The 19053-nt window shown below is 35.4% G+C and overlaps 1 protein-coding gene across 10 annotated transcripts in view; it reads right to left on the bottom strand.

Annotated features, from left to right (window-relative positions):
• ACAP2 (ArfGAP with coiled-coil, ankyrin repeat and PH domains 2) overlaps positions 1–19053 on the bottom strand; it is a 151755-nt gene that overhangs the window by 63159 nt on the left and 69543 nt on the right. For all 10 annotated transcript variants that reach the window (XM_032869293.1, XM_032869294.1, XM_032869296.1 and 7 more), the window contains one exon: positions 1147–1205. In XM_032869293.1, the coding sequence (XP_032725184.1) occupies positions 1147–1205 (59 nt within the window). The remainder of the gene's footprint in view (positions 1–1146; positions 1206–19053) is intronic.

The raw sequence follows: 19053 nt of genomic DNA on the forward strand, positions 1-19053 counted from the left end.
CCTCTCTGCCTACCTGTGATCTCTGTCAAATAAATAAATAAAATCTTAAAAAAAAAAAAAAGAAAGAAAGAAATATCACTCGTTTCTTGTTGAGGGAAATTACTATGCCAAAGGACATGAATATATCCTTCTAACACACACATATACAATCTTTGGTAAAAAGAACTGTATACCCATAAAGGGTAATGGTTTCCATTTCAGTATTCTGAAAATCTGAAACACTTGACTCCATTAATGAGCTTTGATAAGCACTTTATTATATCAGAGAACTAGGCAAAATGATTTGAAGACAAACGATTTTAAAATAATAACAAAGTAGACCGGAGAAAGACTTTATTTGAAGTCTTTGTAAGAAGCCATAAATTTTCATGCATACATTCTATAAGGACATTCTGAACATTAGTCTATTATTTGGAAAGAATCTGTGAGACATCACTAACAGGACAATGAATTCTAAAACACTAAACGGCAGTGCATTATATTCATGAGACGTGCCACTTTTTTATAGCTTATAACATCTATTAATTTATCCTGAATACTGTAGCATAAACAACTTTATCTGTAATTTTATATATTCTGTCAATAATTAAAAGAGAAAAACTGAATTATTTATGTGGGAAAGGAAACTGTTCCTTACCTGGAAAGTTCACGTTTTTATTTCCAGTTTAATTTTATTTCACATATAAAATGGGACGAATGTGACACAAAAGACTCACATGTAGCAAAAAACATGCACTTTCACGATTCATTCTCATATATTCCATTATCTTCTTTTCAAAGAAAATACCATATTGAGACAATGGAAAATTTAGCCTCAACTATACTAATAGTATTTCAACCACTTTGAGGCCTGCTTTGATTTTGAATGGTCATTATTTATTTTATTTTTTAATCTATAACAATCCTAGCTATGTATCCTGAATACAAATTTCACAGTATAAATGATTCACTGAAAGGCATGAAGTCTGATTCCCTTATGGAGTATTCATGAGGAAATGCAATATACATTTTACAAAGCAAAAAACCAAAAACTCTAGTATTTTCAGTAAATCACAGTCCATAAAATCCCTCCCAAAAGATAACACCAACTCCCAGATGTGATCATTAATGGGTTGCTTTTCTTTCTCTTTACTGCTATTGACTTACTCTTTAACAAAGTTCTGAAGCTGTGCTTTAATTGATCTCTGAGTTTGGTCAAATAGGATCTGAAAGATAAAATGTAACATTAAACAACTAGAAAAGTAAACAAAAAATTATATATAGGTTGATAAGTAACACATCCTTCTACCAGTACTCAATTCTAATAACACCTATACTTCTTACTGAAGACTACATAAAAAATAAGCATTTAAAAAGAAACTGAAACTTTCAAGTCAATTTCATCTGTCTAAAAATTAAAATTATTTCTAATTACAGAGAAAAATAAAATCTGCATTACCATTTAAATAGAGTGCTCAAACAATAGAGCAATTTATTTCCTTGATTTTAATTCAAGCTTTGAAAAACAACCTAAAAGAGTAACACAAATTCTACTTCATTTACTGCAGGAATTTCTTACTTTAACATATCAAAACACCTCAAGTAAAAATAACTCCAGAACTGCCTTATATCTTAGCTAGAGGTTTCTCATTTGGGAAGACGTAGGGATTTAAATGTTTTATATTATTAATTCGAGTAAACATTATATAGTCCTTTACGTTCAATGACTATTAAGACTGGAGAAAAGAACAAAATTTTATTCCTTATGACAATATTTTGCCCCACTTAAATAATGCCACATATTAAACTTTAGTAGTTCTATGTGTGGGAAATTTCACTGGGCTTGTCAGGGAAATTCTGAGTACTGCGATAATTTATAGGTACTCTACATTTAAGGTTTGAAACAGATGTCAGATGAACAGGCACAAAAATCAATATTTAGGGGCGCCTGGGTAGCTCAGTTGTTAACTGCCTTCGGCTCAGGTCATGATCCCAGTGTCCTGGGATTGAGCCCCGTGTCAGGCTCCCTGCACTTCAGGAAGCCTGCTTCTCCTTCTCCCACTCCCCCTGCTTGTGTTCCTGCTCTCACTATTTCTCTCTGTCAAATAAATAAGTGAAATCCTTAAATATATATATATCAATATTCAAAACAAAACAAAAAAATACTGTATCCTTCTCATTAAAAACAGTATCAATTTCATTTTCTCTGAAATCTTGCTACTAAATACTAAACACCAACACCACACACACCCACATACACACACACCACACCTGGGTTGAGTACTACAGGATTTAAAAATATGACAATTTACTTCGAGAGAAAAAAATCATTTTCTGTAATATGTTAAATCCAAAGTATTAAATTCAAATTAAGCATAAGAGAGGAAATAATAAAGATGCTCGGAAGCCAGCTAAACAGAAAACAGAAAATCAGTAAACAAAACTCAACGAAACCATAAGCCAGTTCTTTCAGAAGATCAATAAAGTTGATAAACCTCCTGCCAAAATGATCAAGAAAAAAATATTAAAACACAAACTTTAGGGGCACCTGGGTGGCTCAATCAGTTAAGTGTCTGACTCGATTTTGGCCCAGGGTTGTGAAATCAAGTCTCACATTGGGCTCCATGCTGGGTGTGGGGCCTACCTGAGGTTCTCTCTCTCTCTTTCTCTCTCTCTCCCTCTGTCCCTCCTCCCAACTCTAAAAACAAAACAAAACAAAACAAAACAAAACAAAAAAAAAAACTTTAAATACCAAGAAGGAGAGAGATGACAAAACCACAGATTCTACAAATATTAAAAAGAATAATCAGGGGAACTGAGGAATAATTTTATGCCTATACATTCAACAAGCAAGATGGGTTAATTCTTTGAAACACAAAAACTACCAAAACTCACTCAGTAAGAAATCAATAACCTAAACAGAATAAAAGAAATAGAATCTACAGTTAAAAACCTCCCATATACTATAAAGTTAAAGCTATACTTATATAAAACTTAGCAATCCCATTCCTAGGCACTTGCCCAAGAAAAAAAAAAACTTAGATTTACACCAAACTCTGTATCCAAACATTTATAGCAACTCCATTATTAACTGCCAAAACCTGGAAACAATCCAAACATCCTTGAAGAAATAAACTATTGTACATCCATGCAATTGAATACTACTCAATAATAAAAAGGAACAACTATTAATACATACAACACATAGATGAATCTCAATGGATTTACCTAAGTAAAATAAATCATATTCAAAAGGCTAGAAGCTATATGATTCCATTTATATGACACTCAAGAAAAGAAAACTAAAGGGATAAAAAAATAAATCGGAAATTTCTAGTGGTCAGGGATAGATGGAAGGGTACTAACAAAGGAGTAAAATAAGGGTATTCTTTGGGTTACTAGAACTGTCATGAGTATAGACTGTGGTATAAGATCCAACTGTATGTGTTTGTAAAAATTCATAAAACTAATTAATAGCATTTATCACAGAATTAGGACAAACAATCCTAAAATTTGTGTGGAACCACAAAAGTCCCCAAAGATCCAAAGCAATCTTGCAAAAGAACAAAATTGGAGGCATCACAATCCCAGATTTCAAACTATACTACCAAGCTATAGTAATCAAATATTATGGTGCTAGCAGAAAAACATACACACAGATCAATGGAACAGAATAAAGAACCCAGAAACAAACTCATGTTCCATTAATCTATAAGAATATACAGCAGAGAAAAACACAGTCTCTTCAATACATATTGTTGGGGAAACTGGATAGCTACATGCAAAAGAATTAAACGGGACCACTTTCCTACACCATACACAAAAACAAATTCGAAATAGATTAAAGACCTAAATGTGACACCTGAAACCATAAATATCCTAAAAGAATACACAGAGAGTAAACTCTTGGACATTGGCCTTAGTGTTTTTCTGAATCTACCTCCCCAGGCAAGGGAAATAAAAGAAAAATAAACAATTGTGACTACATGAAATTAAAAAGCTTTTGCATGGTGAAAGAAACCATCAATAAAATGAAAAGGCAACATACTGACTAGAAGAAGATATTTGCAAATGATATATCTGATAAGGGGTTAATACCTAAAATACATAAAGATATCATACACAGGGCACCTAGACGGTTTAGTTGGTTAAGCATCTGCCTTCCACTCAAGTGATGATCTCAGGGTTCTGGGATCAAGCCCCACATCAGGCTCCCCACTCAGTGGGAAGTCTGCGTCTCCCTTTCTCTCTCCCTTTGTGATGTCTCTTGCTCTTGCTCTCACTCTCTCTCAAATAAATTAAAAAAAAAAAAAAACTAAAAAAAAAAAAAGAAAAGAATTCATACATAAAACAAACAATCTGGTTTAAAATTGGCAGACAACCTGGGTTGACATTTTTCCAAAGATAATACACAGATGGCCAACAAGCACATGGAAAGATGCTCAACATCACTCATCATCAGGGAAATGCAAATCAAAATCATAATGAGCTATCACCTCACACAAGTCAGAATGGCTAATATCAAAAAGATAAGAACAAGTGTTGGTAAGCATATGGAAATAAGGGAACCCTCAATATCCATCATGAATACAGATGCAAAAATTCTTAGTATGTAACTGATATATAATAACATATAAAAAGGACAACATATCATAACTAATTGGGATTTATTTTGGAATTGCAAGATTGATTTAACACTTAAAGACAATGACTATAATTTACCATGTTAACAAACTAAAACAGAAACTATATGACCATCTCAACAGATACAAAAAAGCATTTAACCAAATACAATATCCATTCCGGACAAAATTTCTCAAGAATCCAGGAATAGAAGGGGACTTCCTCAAATTAATAAAAGGCACATATGAAAAACCTACAGCTAACATATTTAGTGGTGAAAGGCTTCTTAATGGCAATGATCAAGAACAAGGAAAGAATGTCTGATCTCATCACCTCTATTCAACATCGTACTAGAAATCCTAGCAATGCAAGTAAGCAAGAAAAATGAAAAAAAGGGGAAAATATTAGAAAGGAAGAATATAAAACTATCTTTATCCACAGGTGATATGATTGGCAATACAGATAATATGGAATTTACAGATAAGTCTACTAGAACCAATAAGTGTATTTAGCAGGGCCACAGGAACAAAGTCGATATACATAAATCAACTTCTATATACCAGCAACAACTAATTAGAAACCAAACTTTAAAAAAATATTTATAGTAGGGGCGCCTGGGTGGTCCAGTGGGTTAAAGCCTCTGCCTTCGGCTCAGGTCATGGATCCCAGGGTCCTGGGATGGAGCCCAGCATCGGGCTCTCTGCTCAGCAGGGAGCCTGCTTCCCTTCCCCTCTCTCTGCCTACCTGTGATCTCTGTCTGTCAAATAAATAAAATCTTTAAAAAATATATATATTTACAGTAGCATCAAAAAATAGGAAATACTTGGGGATATATCTGACAAAAGATTTGTAAGACTTGTACAGTGAAGACTACAAAACATTACTAAGAGAAATTAAAGAAAACTTAAATAAATGGAGAGATAAATTGTGTTCATGGATTGGAAGACTCAATACTAGTATGATGTCAATTCTCACCAAACTGATCTATACATTCAATGCAACACCACTCAAAATCCCAGTAAGATTTTCTGAAGATTTTCTGAAACTCTGATTCTAAAATTTATGTGAGAACGTAAAAGAACTAGAATAGCAAGCCAATTTTGAAAAAAAGGAACAAAGCTGGAATAGCTACCCTACCTGACTTCAAGGCTTACTATGAAAGCTACAGTAATTAGGCTATTATGCTATTAGAATAAAGATAAGCAAAAATATCAGTGAAACTAAAGAGAGCCCCAAAATGACACACACATTTTTTTTTTAGAAAAAAGGTGCCAACAATGTGGCACTGGTGGTACACTGGCGAGAACAGCTGCCTTCCAAAAGGTGCCAATAAGAGAAAGATAATTTTTTGAGCAAATGGTGTTAGAACAAACAACTTAAGAGTCATATGCTGAAAAAAATAAACATTGACCCTTTCCATGCAAACATATAGAAAATTTAACTCAGAATGGATCACAAATCTAAACACAGAATAAATCGGTAAACATTTCTTGGTAGGACACAAAAAGAAAACTATTAAAAAAAAAAGACAATCAATAAATTGACAATCAAAATTAAAAAGTACTGCTCTTCAAAAGATATGGTTATAAAAGTGAAAAAGACAAGTAAAAGCTGAGAGAAAATATCTGCAAAACATTTATCTGACAAAAAACATATCTGGAATACAGAAAGAATTCTTTCAACTAAATAATAGTAAGATTTTAAAACTCCAGAAATTTTTAATGGGCAAAAGATCTGACATTTTACCAAAGAAGATACACTTATGGAAAATAAACACACAAAAAAAAGATGCTCAGCATCATTAGTTATTAAGAATATGCAAATTAAAACCATGATTCATTTAAAAAGAATGACCATACCAAGTGTTTTGATTGTGTGAAACAACCAGAACTCTCATACATGGCTGCTGTAAAATATATAGTCAACTTTGGACAATTTCCAAATTTTGTGAGGTTTTCTTTAATTTCTTTGAAGAAGTTAAAATTTTTTTTTAATTTAACATAGGAAAGAATATTAACATTATTATTTTTGTGTGTGTGTGTGTTTTTTTAAAGATTTTATTTATTTGACAGAGATCACAGGTAGGCAGAGGAAGGCAGAGAGAGAGAGGGGGAAGCAGGCTCCCTGCTGAGCAGAGAGCCCGATGTGGGGCTTGATCCCAGGACCCTGGGATCATGACCTGAGCCCAACGCAGAGGCTTTAACCCACTGAGCCACCCAGGCGCCCCTATTAACATTATTATAAACAATAATAAAATAAGTTATTTTCTCTTCCCTTAATTTTTCTTAGCAATGTTTTGTAGTCTTCACTACACAAATAGTTTTGTAAAAAGTTAAACATAAATATATATATATATAAAAAAACATCTAAAAAAAAAAGTTAAACATAATCCTACCTTATAAATTAGCCATTCTACTCCTATTTACACAAAAGAAATAAATGCATATATCTATGTAAACTTTTACATAAATTTTTATAGGCAGCTTTATTTGTAATATCCAAAACCCAGAAACAACGCAAATGTTCATTGTGGTAGCTTTAAAATATGTCCACAAATTCTTTAACACTCCTCCCTTCAAAAGTGGAGTCTGGTGCTTCTCTCCTTGAGAAAAGGCTGGTTATATTACCATACTTCGAACAAATGTTAATTTGGAGGAAGTGACAATGTGTGACTTCTAAGACTAAGTCATAAAAAGTAATGCAGCTTTCTCTTTGCCCTTGCTCTTGGATAACTTGTTCAGGTAGTAACTGCATTCCATGTAGTAAGGACATTCAAGAATTCCTGCCCAGGGAGGAGGATCCTTGGGAGGAACTGAGGCCTGGATCCAACAGCCATGTACATGGCCCTGTCTTGGAAGTAGATCCTCCAGCCCCAGTAAAGCTTTCAACCGACTGTGGCCCAACCAACACCTTAACAGCAATCTCACAGAAGACTCTGAGCCAGAGCAACCCAGCTCTTTAAAAATTCCTGGCCCAAAAACCATGATAGTAAGTGTTTATTGTTTTAAGCCACTAAATTTTGGGGTAATCCACTATATAGTAATAGGTAACTAATACATCCGTCAACAGGTTAATGGATAAATAAATTATGATATATCCATACAGTATAATAGTATTAAGCAATAAAAAAAGGATTATTGGGCGCCTGGGTGGCTCAGTGGGTTAAGTCGCTGCCTTCGGCTCAGGTCATGATCTCAGGGTCCTGGGATCGAGTCCCGCATCGGGCTCTCTGCTCATCAGGGAGCCTGCTTCCCTCTCTCTCTCTGCCTGCCTCTCTGTCTACTTGTGATCTCTGTCAAATAAATAAATAAAATCTTTAAAAAAAAAAAAAAGGATTATTGATGACCATAAAACTACTATGTTTCAAAATAATTACACTAATTCCATTTAGAAAATCCAAACTAACCAATAATGATAGAAAGCAGATCAGTGAATGTCTAGAAATAAAGGAGACCGCAAACAGAATTCTAAAGTGGCATAGGAAAACTTTGGGGGTGTAACTGTTACTATGCTCATTCAGGTGACAGTTTACACAGAGGTTTATATATGTCAACACGAAATTATATGCTTTCATATGCTGGTTGTATAATTCCTCAGTAGCGCTGTTTTAAAAAATCCATATATTCCAGGGAGAAAAAAACACAACGTTTTCCTGTGTAGCACTGTCATTGTTTTAAAACTATAAAAACATTACTATCTACATTCTCCAAGATAGAGCATTACCTCAATTAAATTTTATATATACTTGAAGAGGAGTAAGAAGTATTTTAGGAAACTGACAATTATCTAGGCAACATATTTTCAACACCTCACTACAGTGACAAGTATGTTGTTAATGTAAAAGCAACTGAATAAAGAGTTGTCTCGTACTTGCCAACTGCATGCCACTGGGCCAACCTACCAGCTAACTACTGCTCTTCCTGTGCGGAACTGCTCCACAGAGTTGCCTCCAGTTAGTTCCACTTCCTAAATCACTAATCTATACTCTGCCTGAGGCAGAATTCACAGCGTTCCTTTTCATATGCTAAAAATAAGAAGATCGAGAAAACTCGAAAGAATCAGAGGCTGAAATAAAAGCAGCCTTGTCAATGTTCCCGGAAGCCAGGTACCAAATGAAGTTTGTAAAACTCCTAAGTTTTCTCCCTTTATCTGATTTCCCCATTTTCCTTGTGTTGTGTTCTACTATCTTCACTAGTTGCGGATTCTGATCCAGATCTTATCCAACGTGCTTGGTGACCACCCAAAAACTTTACCTAGGTTTTAGACCCAAAAAATGGTTTTATCCACAGAATTGAGTACATCTCAGGTCTTGTCTTCTGTTCCTATACCACAAAACCTGGAAGGGTATAATAAAGCCACAGTGAGACATTTGGTGGGTGAGGGTAGCTACCAACATGAAAGCTAAGGTTCAATTCTATTTTTGGACATTAACAGTATTATTTCTAGTGACATATATATGTAGCAAATAATCAACAATGAATCATTTGACCTAGCTGCTAATTATAAAAGGATCTGACTTGAGTGCAAAGATAACATATGGCTGTTTAACGCCAATGGCTTTGGGTGCCTGGGTGGCTCAGTTGGTTAAGTGGCAGACTCGATTTTCAAGCTCAGATCATGATCTCAATATTGTGGGATCGAGCCCCACGTTGGACTCCACGTGGAGAGTCTGCTTAAGGAATCTCTCTCTCCCTCTCCCTCAGCTTCCCAACACTCGCCCTCTCTAAAATCAATCAATCAGTCTTTAAAACTAACGGCTTACACTCAGGTTTACTCCCCATTCATGCTTGGACCTGGTTAAAGCAACACTATCTCATCTGCTTTCAGGAAAGGATGAAAGCTGAGATGCACTTCACACACTGCAAACAGTACTCTAGGAAGGTTAGCTGAAGACATGTTACACATTCATAGTTGGCACTGAAAAGTTCCCAGTTCTTACCATTTAGGTCCCATTGGTTCGAAGTATAAATTTTGTACGCTATAAACTTACAGTCTTTTGTTTATAGTCTTTGTCTTCCATTTAAATATTACTCAACTACCACAGCACTTTCTTCTATAATTCTATAGGACATAATCATCCTGTCCTTTCCAAAATCTATAGAAGGCTGTGGACTCACTGAATCTTTTTTTGTTTTTCAGATTTTATTTATTTATTTGAGAGAAAGATCGTGAGTGAGCAGAGGGGAAGGGCAGAGGGAGAGGGAGAGTCTCAAGTAGATTCCCTGTTTGAGAGTTTTAGGGATGGGGACAAATTTTTTCTAAAGGTTCCAAACACTTGGGTCATGGCACACCCTACTGGTGTATTGAAAGATACAATGGACTGTATATATAGATGAACACCAAGAAGTCTTCTCATCCCTCCATGTGCATGGTACAATCCCACCAAAAAGTAGAGTTAATTTCCCTTTACAACGAATCTGGGGTACCCTTGTGTCTTGCTTTGACCAAAAGAATGTAGCAGAAATGATTTTGTGTCATTTCCAGGCCTAGGCCTTAAGAAAAACCAGCTATCACATTAAGAAGTCTGACTACCCTGCTGGAGAGAGACCCACATTGTAAGAGAAAAGCCCTAAAGAATGAAAGACTCCAAAGGGCAGGAGAAGCCAGGCCAGTCCCAGCCATTCTAGCCACCCCAGGTGAGGCACCAGACGTGCTCGATCCTCCAGCCACACACAAGCCACTCAACCAAAACCAACTGATGTACAGACAAGTTGTCCCCTCCAACCCCTACCCAAACACATGACAATAGTTGTTTTAAGTCACCAAATGTTGGGGTGTTTAAACAGCCAGAAATAAATAAGATGTCAATAGTCTTACCTAAGATATTAGTGTTTATAACGGTTTTGGGTTTTGTTCTTGTTTTTTTAAGAGAGGGAGAGGGAAACAGAATCTTAAAAACAGGCTCCATGCTCAACATAGAGCCCAATGTCAGGCCTAATCTCACAACTGTGAGATCATGACCTGAGCTGAAATCAAGAGTCAGACACTTAACCAACAGAGCCACACAGGCACCCCCGTGTTTATAAATTCTCATGGTGATTTAAGAAGTTGTTCTATTTGGTACAACCATTCAAAAATTACCAACTGCTAAAATTACATTTTTGCTAAAATTATATTTTATTTGTCTGTCTTGCTCTGTGAAGTATTTAAATGCAGTAATTATTACTTAAACAAAATTATGTAACCTTCCCCCTGGTGTTACCATTTGAATCATCCAAAACTATTTTAGTCACAATTTGTTTGTCATCACTTCTTGGCTTTGTGCTCACTGTTAAAATATTTCATCTTTCTTTGCCTCATCTTAAATTTTTACTATTAATGTGCTCTTATTTTTCATATTTCTCCTACTTATAAAGTATGTATGGCTATTTCCTTATCATCATTTATATGAGGTATTTCTATTAGAATACAATCGATTATTTTTTTGACTATTACTTCTTGATATTTATTATTGGCTTTTGATATTAATTAGCCAAACTCTGACTCTTGATGAAATTTCATTGTTTTATTTTTAATTATTAAAAAACATTTATTTCTGAAGTGAAATTAAATGCACATAATCTGTTGTGATGAGCACTGAGGGTTACACATAAATGATGAATCACTAAATTCCACCCCTGAAACTAATATTACACTATATGTTAACTAGAATTTAAATAAAAACTTGAAATAAACAAATGCACATAAACATTTAAATGGGATTGTAGGCATTTGCAGATCTAAAACACTTTGAAAATTTGATTTTCTGATCTTACATAAGAGTAACATTTATTGCATTAACTAAAATGAATTATTATTTTCTATTTTATTTATTAAATGTTCATTTTATCTTTCAACATAATTTTAAAACATTTTAAGAATGCAGAAAAATACATATATACATATCAATTTCTGAACCTTAAGACATATATTGTTTCATTTTCATACTTAAGTAGATTTTTTACTCGTTTTCCCACCATGATGGAAAAACTTTTCAATAAATAGTGCTGGAAAGTGATCACATTCAGAATACAAACACAATGGTCCAAATTATTTTCTTTGATAAAGTAATTTATCAAAGTCATATATCAAAGTCATTAAATGAATCATGGTAGAAGCAAACCATACAGGACTTCAACACAAAATATCCATTTCATACAGAAAGATTTGTACTCTAAAGTTCTGCAAACACAAAATAAGAGACAAAGTTCTTTTATAAGATCAGTCACAACAATATCAGATTAAGAAATCAGTTACAAAGAAAAAAAAAAAAGCAGTTAGTTACAAGACTACCCAAGTAAGAGCTAGAGCCAGAGTGCCTCATACAATTGCAAAATTGCACAATATATTAGCTTGCAAGGACAATGTCAAAACTTTACAATTTCCAAATAGGCAAAGGCAATAAAAAAGCTACCACATTTGAGTAACAGAACAGATGCACTTGACAGCATGCTAATAAACACAACAACAATCACTAATCCAGAAGAAAACTTTTTCATAAGTGTTTATTGCTGAGTGAGGATTCTACATGTTAAGAACTGTGCTGAAGTTAACAGCAATGGTTGAAATGTCTGCATAGAAGATTTTCTTGCAAAGCCATTGATTGTTTTTGCAAAGTACCAAAACAAACTCCTAGGGATGAAATACTCAAAATGCTAGAAGAAAACTCTAAAACAAAAAAGATTATATTATGGAGACATTCTAATATTCCATACTGATACTGCTGTCACAATGACAACAAGAGGTAAATTTCTGCTAAAAATTCATTTGGAAAACTCTGAAGATCTAGTAAGACATTATTTCACAAAACATCCTTTCATAAAGTAGAAGTTTGTATGCAGATATAAATTCTAAGCTAAATGTTATCAAAATAATGTATGAATCTAAACAAAATACTCAAAACCTTTGGTTTATCCATTTTTAGCTTTTTGGTAAAGAAAGGATATGAGAGGGGCGCCTGGGTGGCTCAGTGGGTCAAAGCCTCTGCCTTCGGCTCAGGTCGTGATCCCAGGGTCCTGGGATCCAGCCCTGCATTGGACTCTCTGCTCAGCAGGGAGCCTGCTTCCTCCTGTCTCTCTGCCTGCCTCTCTGCCTACTTGTGATCTCTGTCAAATAAATAAATAAAATCTTAAAAAAAAAAAAAAAGAAAGAAAGGATATGAGAATATCACTCTCTGCTGTTTCAAACAAAACATATTGGCTGTCCAAAGGAGGAACTGTACCTCAGTTTATAAGTTAAAAGTAGAATTCAAAAAGTTTAGGAAGAATAAATCTCAACTTACAGATTTGGCTAATGCTAATTATTGACTTTAAAATATGGCTTAAGTAGAATTCTGCAATCTGATTAACTTCTTTCAAGCAATCCTTGATATTTTTGACAATTAACATACACTAAAACAAACTGTATGGATTCAGTGTGTTGGAAGGAAGGGGCTGAGAATGCATCACTGGGGAGTCAGTGCTATAATCTACATCCACAAAGAGAATTATTCAAAGTTAATTAAGGATTAAAGGAAGAAAAAAGTAGGTAAACCAACTTCTGTATATACCTCCGAAAAAGGTTCATCATTACTTTATTCAAAATCTATTCAGTTTAGCCAGGAAAATTCGAGCATTACATATGTCAATGAAAAAAAAAAAAAAGAGCACTTCAACTTAATGAATGATTACTCCTTTAAAGGACAACTTAGAGAGAAAGAATTACTTAAATTCTAATTACATGGGATAAAGAAGGTCCTATCAATCAGGAGGAAGGGGCAATAAATAAACTCCTGCCAATCAGGAGCAAAGGGAAATGAACACTCACCTGCTTTTCACAAATATGCCTACTTACGCAGACAACATTCTCATCAGTCACAATGACCAAGAATTTGAAGAGATCATCAATTTCAAAATCTTAATCAGGAATTGCCTGAAACTATTTCATGCACAAGACCTATTTTTGTTAAAAAGTTATGCTCATGGAAGCTAGCTCAAGATTCTCATTAAAATATTTTTTAAGGTGCCTGGGTGGAAAACACAGCCTGTGTGTTTGGTAAACAAACTATTATTGGGGGCCGCTTAGGGTACTCAATCAGTTAACCAGTTAAGCGTCTGCCCTCCACTCAGGTCATGATCCCAGGACCCTGGGATCAAATCCAACACCAGGCTCTCTGCTTAGCCAGGAGTCCACTTCTCCCTCTTCCTCTTCCTCTCCCCCATTCCCCCGCTTGTGCAAGGGTGCACTCACTCTCTCTCTAATGAATAAAATCTTTAAAAATATATATATTAAATATTTATAATGTATGTATGTAATATGTAATATTGTCCCTAATACTATGTGTTTTAACATAATTCTATTAAAAAGAAATTTTTATTTATTAAATATTTATTAATTACTTTAACATAATTCCATTTTAAAAATCTAAACATTTTTGACCAACTCCCAGATAGGACATGACACTTTCATGAAACCATCTATTAAGTGAATGAGTAGCGAGCTATAATATGGCAACTCAAACTTACCAAAAAACTAAGCAAAGGGTTACACATTTTATAGAATTTATGTAGCAATTCAACCTTAAAGCTTCATTCAGCAAAGGCAATAATCAAATAAATATTCAAATTCCTTACACCAATAGCAAATTAGAATCCAAGAGAGTCATCAGTAAAGTTACAGAAATCTCTAATTTCCAGAAAAACAAGTCAGAATTCAAGTCAACTCCAGTACATAATAAAATAGAATGTAGCACACATGACCTGCTCTGGAAAAGTCATGAGTTGCATCTTATAAAGACATGAGTTAAAGAGCAACCCTAGGGAATTTTCATTCTGTAAGGAAAAAGGGACAATAACATCCACTTTTACAGAAACCACAAAAAAATCCAAATAATTTTTTTAAACAACCAAATGATCTAATCCCAATCTATATTTAATCTTACTTGGCTAAAAACCCAAATGGCTCTATTATTTCAAACATTTATTTAAACACATAAAGTTATTCATAAATGACATCTGTAAAATATCCAGCTTTTTATCCTGACACAAATTGATACACCAAAACCTAAATGTTAAAAGTCTGCTATAGACTGTTAGCAGATTCCAGCGTTTATTACATTTTAGAAAGCAGTTTTGTCATATCCTATAAAGCCTCCTTCACCCTGTAATGCTATGTAATTAAAATTCATTGTAGAGAATGCTACTAAAATAAAGCATTTTATGTAGCTAGGCTTTTCCCACATTTTAACAAATGGCTCTGAGATCATATTTAAATCTTATAATAAATAATGCTTTGTAACCTTTGTAATATTTATAACTAAAAGTCATCTAGTAAAGCCCATTCATTTTACAGAGGAAGAGCATAAAGCTCAGAAAAATTAAATGACCTCCCCAGGATAAGAATTATGCACGTAGGCCACCTGAGTGGCTCAGTGGGTTAAAGCCTCTGCCTTCTGCTCAGGTTATGGTCCCAGGGTCCTGGGATCGAGCCCCACATCAGGCCCTCCACTCAGGGTGGAGCCTGCTTCCCCCTCTCTCTCTGCCTGCCTTTCTGCCTACTTGTGATCTCTCTCTGTCAAATAAATAAAATCTTAAAAAAAAAAAAAAAAAGAATTATGCAAGTACTAGGGATATTACAGTAAACAAGAGATAAGTTATCCCTGTCTATATTCTAGTTAAAGTGAAGTATGCAGTATTATGATCGAGGAAGAATCTTTGCCTCATATATAAGAACTCTGATTCAAGTACACACAAGTCACTTTTAGAAGTGACTTAGAAGTACTTGTTAACAAGAAACAAAAAGGCCAGGTAAAGCAGACAGCATAGCAACTGTAAAAGGAAAGGATATTAAATTAAACCAAGGTTTTACAATTTCATACTTTTATCTATCAATAGGAAAATTTCTGAGATGTTATAAAAAATATATGCAGATAAAATTAGAAAAGCATTGGACACCTCAGTGTACTTTCAGAGTTTTCTATATATACATATACAGTACATACACAAACACACACAAGCTCACCAAACTACAGCCTTAAGACCTCTGAGCAGATAGGCAGACAGAAAGTAATCTGTTGGTTTGCAAATTATTTTTTTTAAGATTTTATTTATTTGAGAAAGGGAGAGAGAGAGAGAGAGCACACACAGTGGGTAGGGGCAAAGGGAGAGGGAGAAGCAGACTCCCTGCAGAGCTTGATCCCAGGACTGTGAGATCAGGACCTGACCTAAAGGCAGAAATTTAACCAGCCACTCAGGTGTCCCATTTTGCTAATTATTTTAAAGCAACATAAATTTTACAGTCAAAACAGAGGTCCTGAAGTTTTTCAAGTGCCAGAAATAATAAAAGAAAAATTTTTAAACATCACTTTGAATTACCTACCTAGTGTGTGCTGTCACTGATTTAAAAAATTTTTACTCATTTAATGACTATTAAAAAACACTTAAGAGTTTTAATAACTTCATAACCTCAGTCTCCTTAACTCTGTTGTGAGTAACTACTTTCTACTATGAATCTTCTAGGTGGTAGTAGCAGAGACTAATATAACAAAGTGTCTGCAGTCCTGGAACTTAGAACAGACAATAAATTAGACACATACATATACTTAAGAACCAGACCACATATCTGTACATCATCTGTGTGTGTGTGTGGTGTGCACACTCAGGTGTGTGCATATGTGTATAAAAAACAGAGTAAAATGACATAAAAGTGACCATAATGTGGTCAAGGAAGGTTTCTCTGAGAGGTTGTGACCTAAAAAAGGTGAAGAAGATCCATAGGAAGAGAAGGAATATTATAAGGAAAACAGCCACAGATAGATATGAAGAAAGAACATTCCGCACAGAATAGATAGCAAATGCAAAGGGCCTAAGATGAGAGCTACGTTGATATTAAAGAACAGAGTCCAAGCAGCTTCAGCCAAGCACAAAGTTGAGAAGAGATCAGGGAGTTATCAGCAAAAGGCTGGTCGTAGGGCTTGGTAGACCATGGTTATAATGGATTTTACTTTGAGTGTGATGGGAATCTAGAACAGTGGAATGCTTTTAATTTATATATATATATATATATTTTAAAGATTCCCTTTATTTACCTGACACACACAGAGAGAAATCACAAGCAGGCAGAGAGGCAGGCAGAGGGCGGGGGGAAGCAGGCTCTCCACCAAGCAGAGATCCCGATGCGGGGCTTGATCTCAGGACCCTGAGATCACAACCAAGCCGAAGGCAGAGGCTTTAACCCACCGAGCCACCCAGGTGCCCCTGTTAATTTATATTTTTATAGTTCTTCCTGACAGGATGCCTGGGTAGCTCAGTCGGTTAAGCATCCAACTCTTGGTTTTGGCTGGGTCATGATCTCAGGGTCGACCCTCACATCGGGCTCCATGCTGAATGTGGAGCCTGCTTAAGAGCACTCTCTCCCTCTGTCCCCCACCGCACTCACTCTCGCTCTCTCAAAAATAAATGTAATAAAATAAAAATAGAAAATAAAAACAAAAATATAATATATAATATAATGAATATAAAATTTTTAAAAATCTCTTCCTGGCTGCTGTGTACAGAACTCATTGTAGAAGGGCACCTGAGTGGCTCAGTGGGTTAAGCCTCTGCCTTTGGCTCAGGTCATGAACTCAGGGTCCTGGGATCAAGCCCCGCATTCGGCTCTCTGCTCAGTGGGGAGCCTGCTTCCGCCTCTCTCTCTGCCTGCCTCTCTGGCTACTTGTGATCTCTCTCTTCCTATCAAATGAATAAATAAAATCTTAAAAAAAAAAAAAGAAGAAGAACTCATTGTAGAAAGACAAGAAAAGAAGCAGAAACACAAGTTGGGAGGCTATAATCCTAAACAAGAGGTGGTAGTAGTTTAGACATGGAGGTGCTACTGCTAGATGAATTTGGGGTATATTTTGCTAATATACTAATTATGGAGAATACGGAAAAAAGAAAAATCATATAAGAAGTTTTAAGGATAAAAATCATTAAGCTGCACAATAATTTGCCTGCCAAAAATAATTTTTTTCCTCAGTGCAATTGGTTTTTATTATTAAAGCAAAGACTGGAAAACGGCTATTCCCTACCTTGCTACGACCCTCCCACCAACCTCCAGATTCATCCTTTTATGTCCTGTGAAGGTGAAAACTCGATTTGTCTGGAAAAGACTCAGAAATGCTCATCCCCACCAAAACTATTTTCAAATTATAGCCTTTATGTTTGGTATGCCGGTTAATTGTTGGTCTTCACCATTATATCACCCTTCCATGGGCTCCTCCTCTATACTGTCAGGTACTAGAAGTCTGCAAAGTATTTCCTAGGCCTCCTTGCATACAAAGAGGTTTAGGTTCTGCCAATGGAAGCCAATGTTAGATTAAGAGGCAAGACATAGAGCAGGCCAGTTTTTTTCTGCTTCTGTTTGACACCGCCACCAGTGAGCAACTGTGAGCCACACCAACGGCCAGCAGCACTCTGACCAATCAGGTAAGTTTCAAGGGGACTACAGGCTCCTTGACTCTGGAAGAAGTCCCAAGAAAGCAAGCTCCTGGCTTCCTGGCCAGGTAACAATGGCCGTATTCTCAACAGTGCAGTACTGAGGGGCTCTGGGAAACACCATTTTCCCTTTTGTTTCTCCAGCTTCAGGGGCAACAGCTGCTTCCCATATTTACTAATCTCTAGGTGGCATCACCTTAATTTTTTTCTTTTTTTTTTTATTTTTTTAAGATTTTTTATTTATTTGACAGAGAACACAAGTAGGCAGAGAAGCAAGCAGAGAGAGAGAGAGGGGAAGGGAAGCAGGCTCCCTGCTGAGCAGAGAGCCCGATGCAGGGCTCGATCCCAGCACCCTGGGATCATGACCTGAGCCGAAGGCAGAGGCTTTAACCCACTGAGCCACCCAGGCACCCCAACATTTAACCTTACATGTTAATTTCAAATCAATAGCTTTTATCCCCCCCAAAATTAATTCTCACTATAGTTTGAAGTTTAATGTAAGTGTAAAGTTTAATGTAATAGTTTGAAGTTTAAACACAATCACTTGATTTAAAAAGAAATAAAACAAAAAAAAAAAAAGAAATAAAACATACTATATTTTGAAATCTAAATCCAACAGAAAGCAAAAAGAGAACTAATAAGAGGTCATCAAAAGGAACAAATTGGTCAGGGGCGCCTGGGTGGCTCAGTGGGTTAAAGCCTCTGCCTTCAGCTCAGGTCTTGATCCCAGGGTCCTGGGATAGAGCCCTGTATTGGGCTCTCTGATCAGCAGGGAACCTGCTTCCCCCCAACCCCTGCCTGCCTCTCTGCCTACTTGTGATCTCTGTCTGTCAAATAAATAAATAAAATCTTTTAAAAAAAAAAAAAAAAAAAGAAAGAAAGAAAAGAAACAAATTGGTCAAAATATTAGAGCTAAAACCATAAAACTCTTAGAAGAAACTGAAGGAATAAATCTTCATCATCTGGGATTTGATGATGGATTTTTGGATATGATCCCAAAAGCAAAACAACATAAGAAAAA

Source organism: Lontra canadensis, unplaced genomic scaffold, assembly GCF_010015895.1.
Source record: "Lontra canadensis isolate GAN:19392208 unplaced genomic scaffold, GSC_riverotter_1.0 scaffold38, whole genome shotgun sequence".
Taxonomy (NCBI): Eukaryota; Metazoa; Chordata; class Mammalia; order Carnivora; family Mustelidae; genus Lontra; species Lontra canadensis.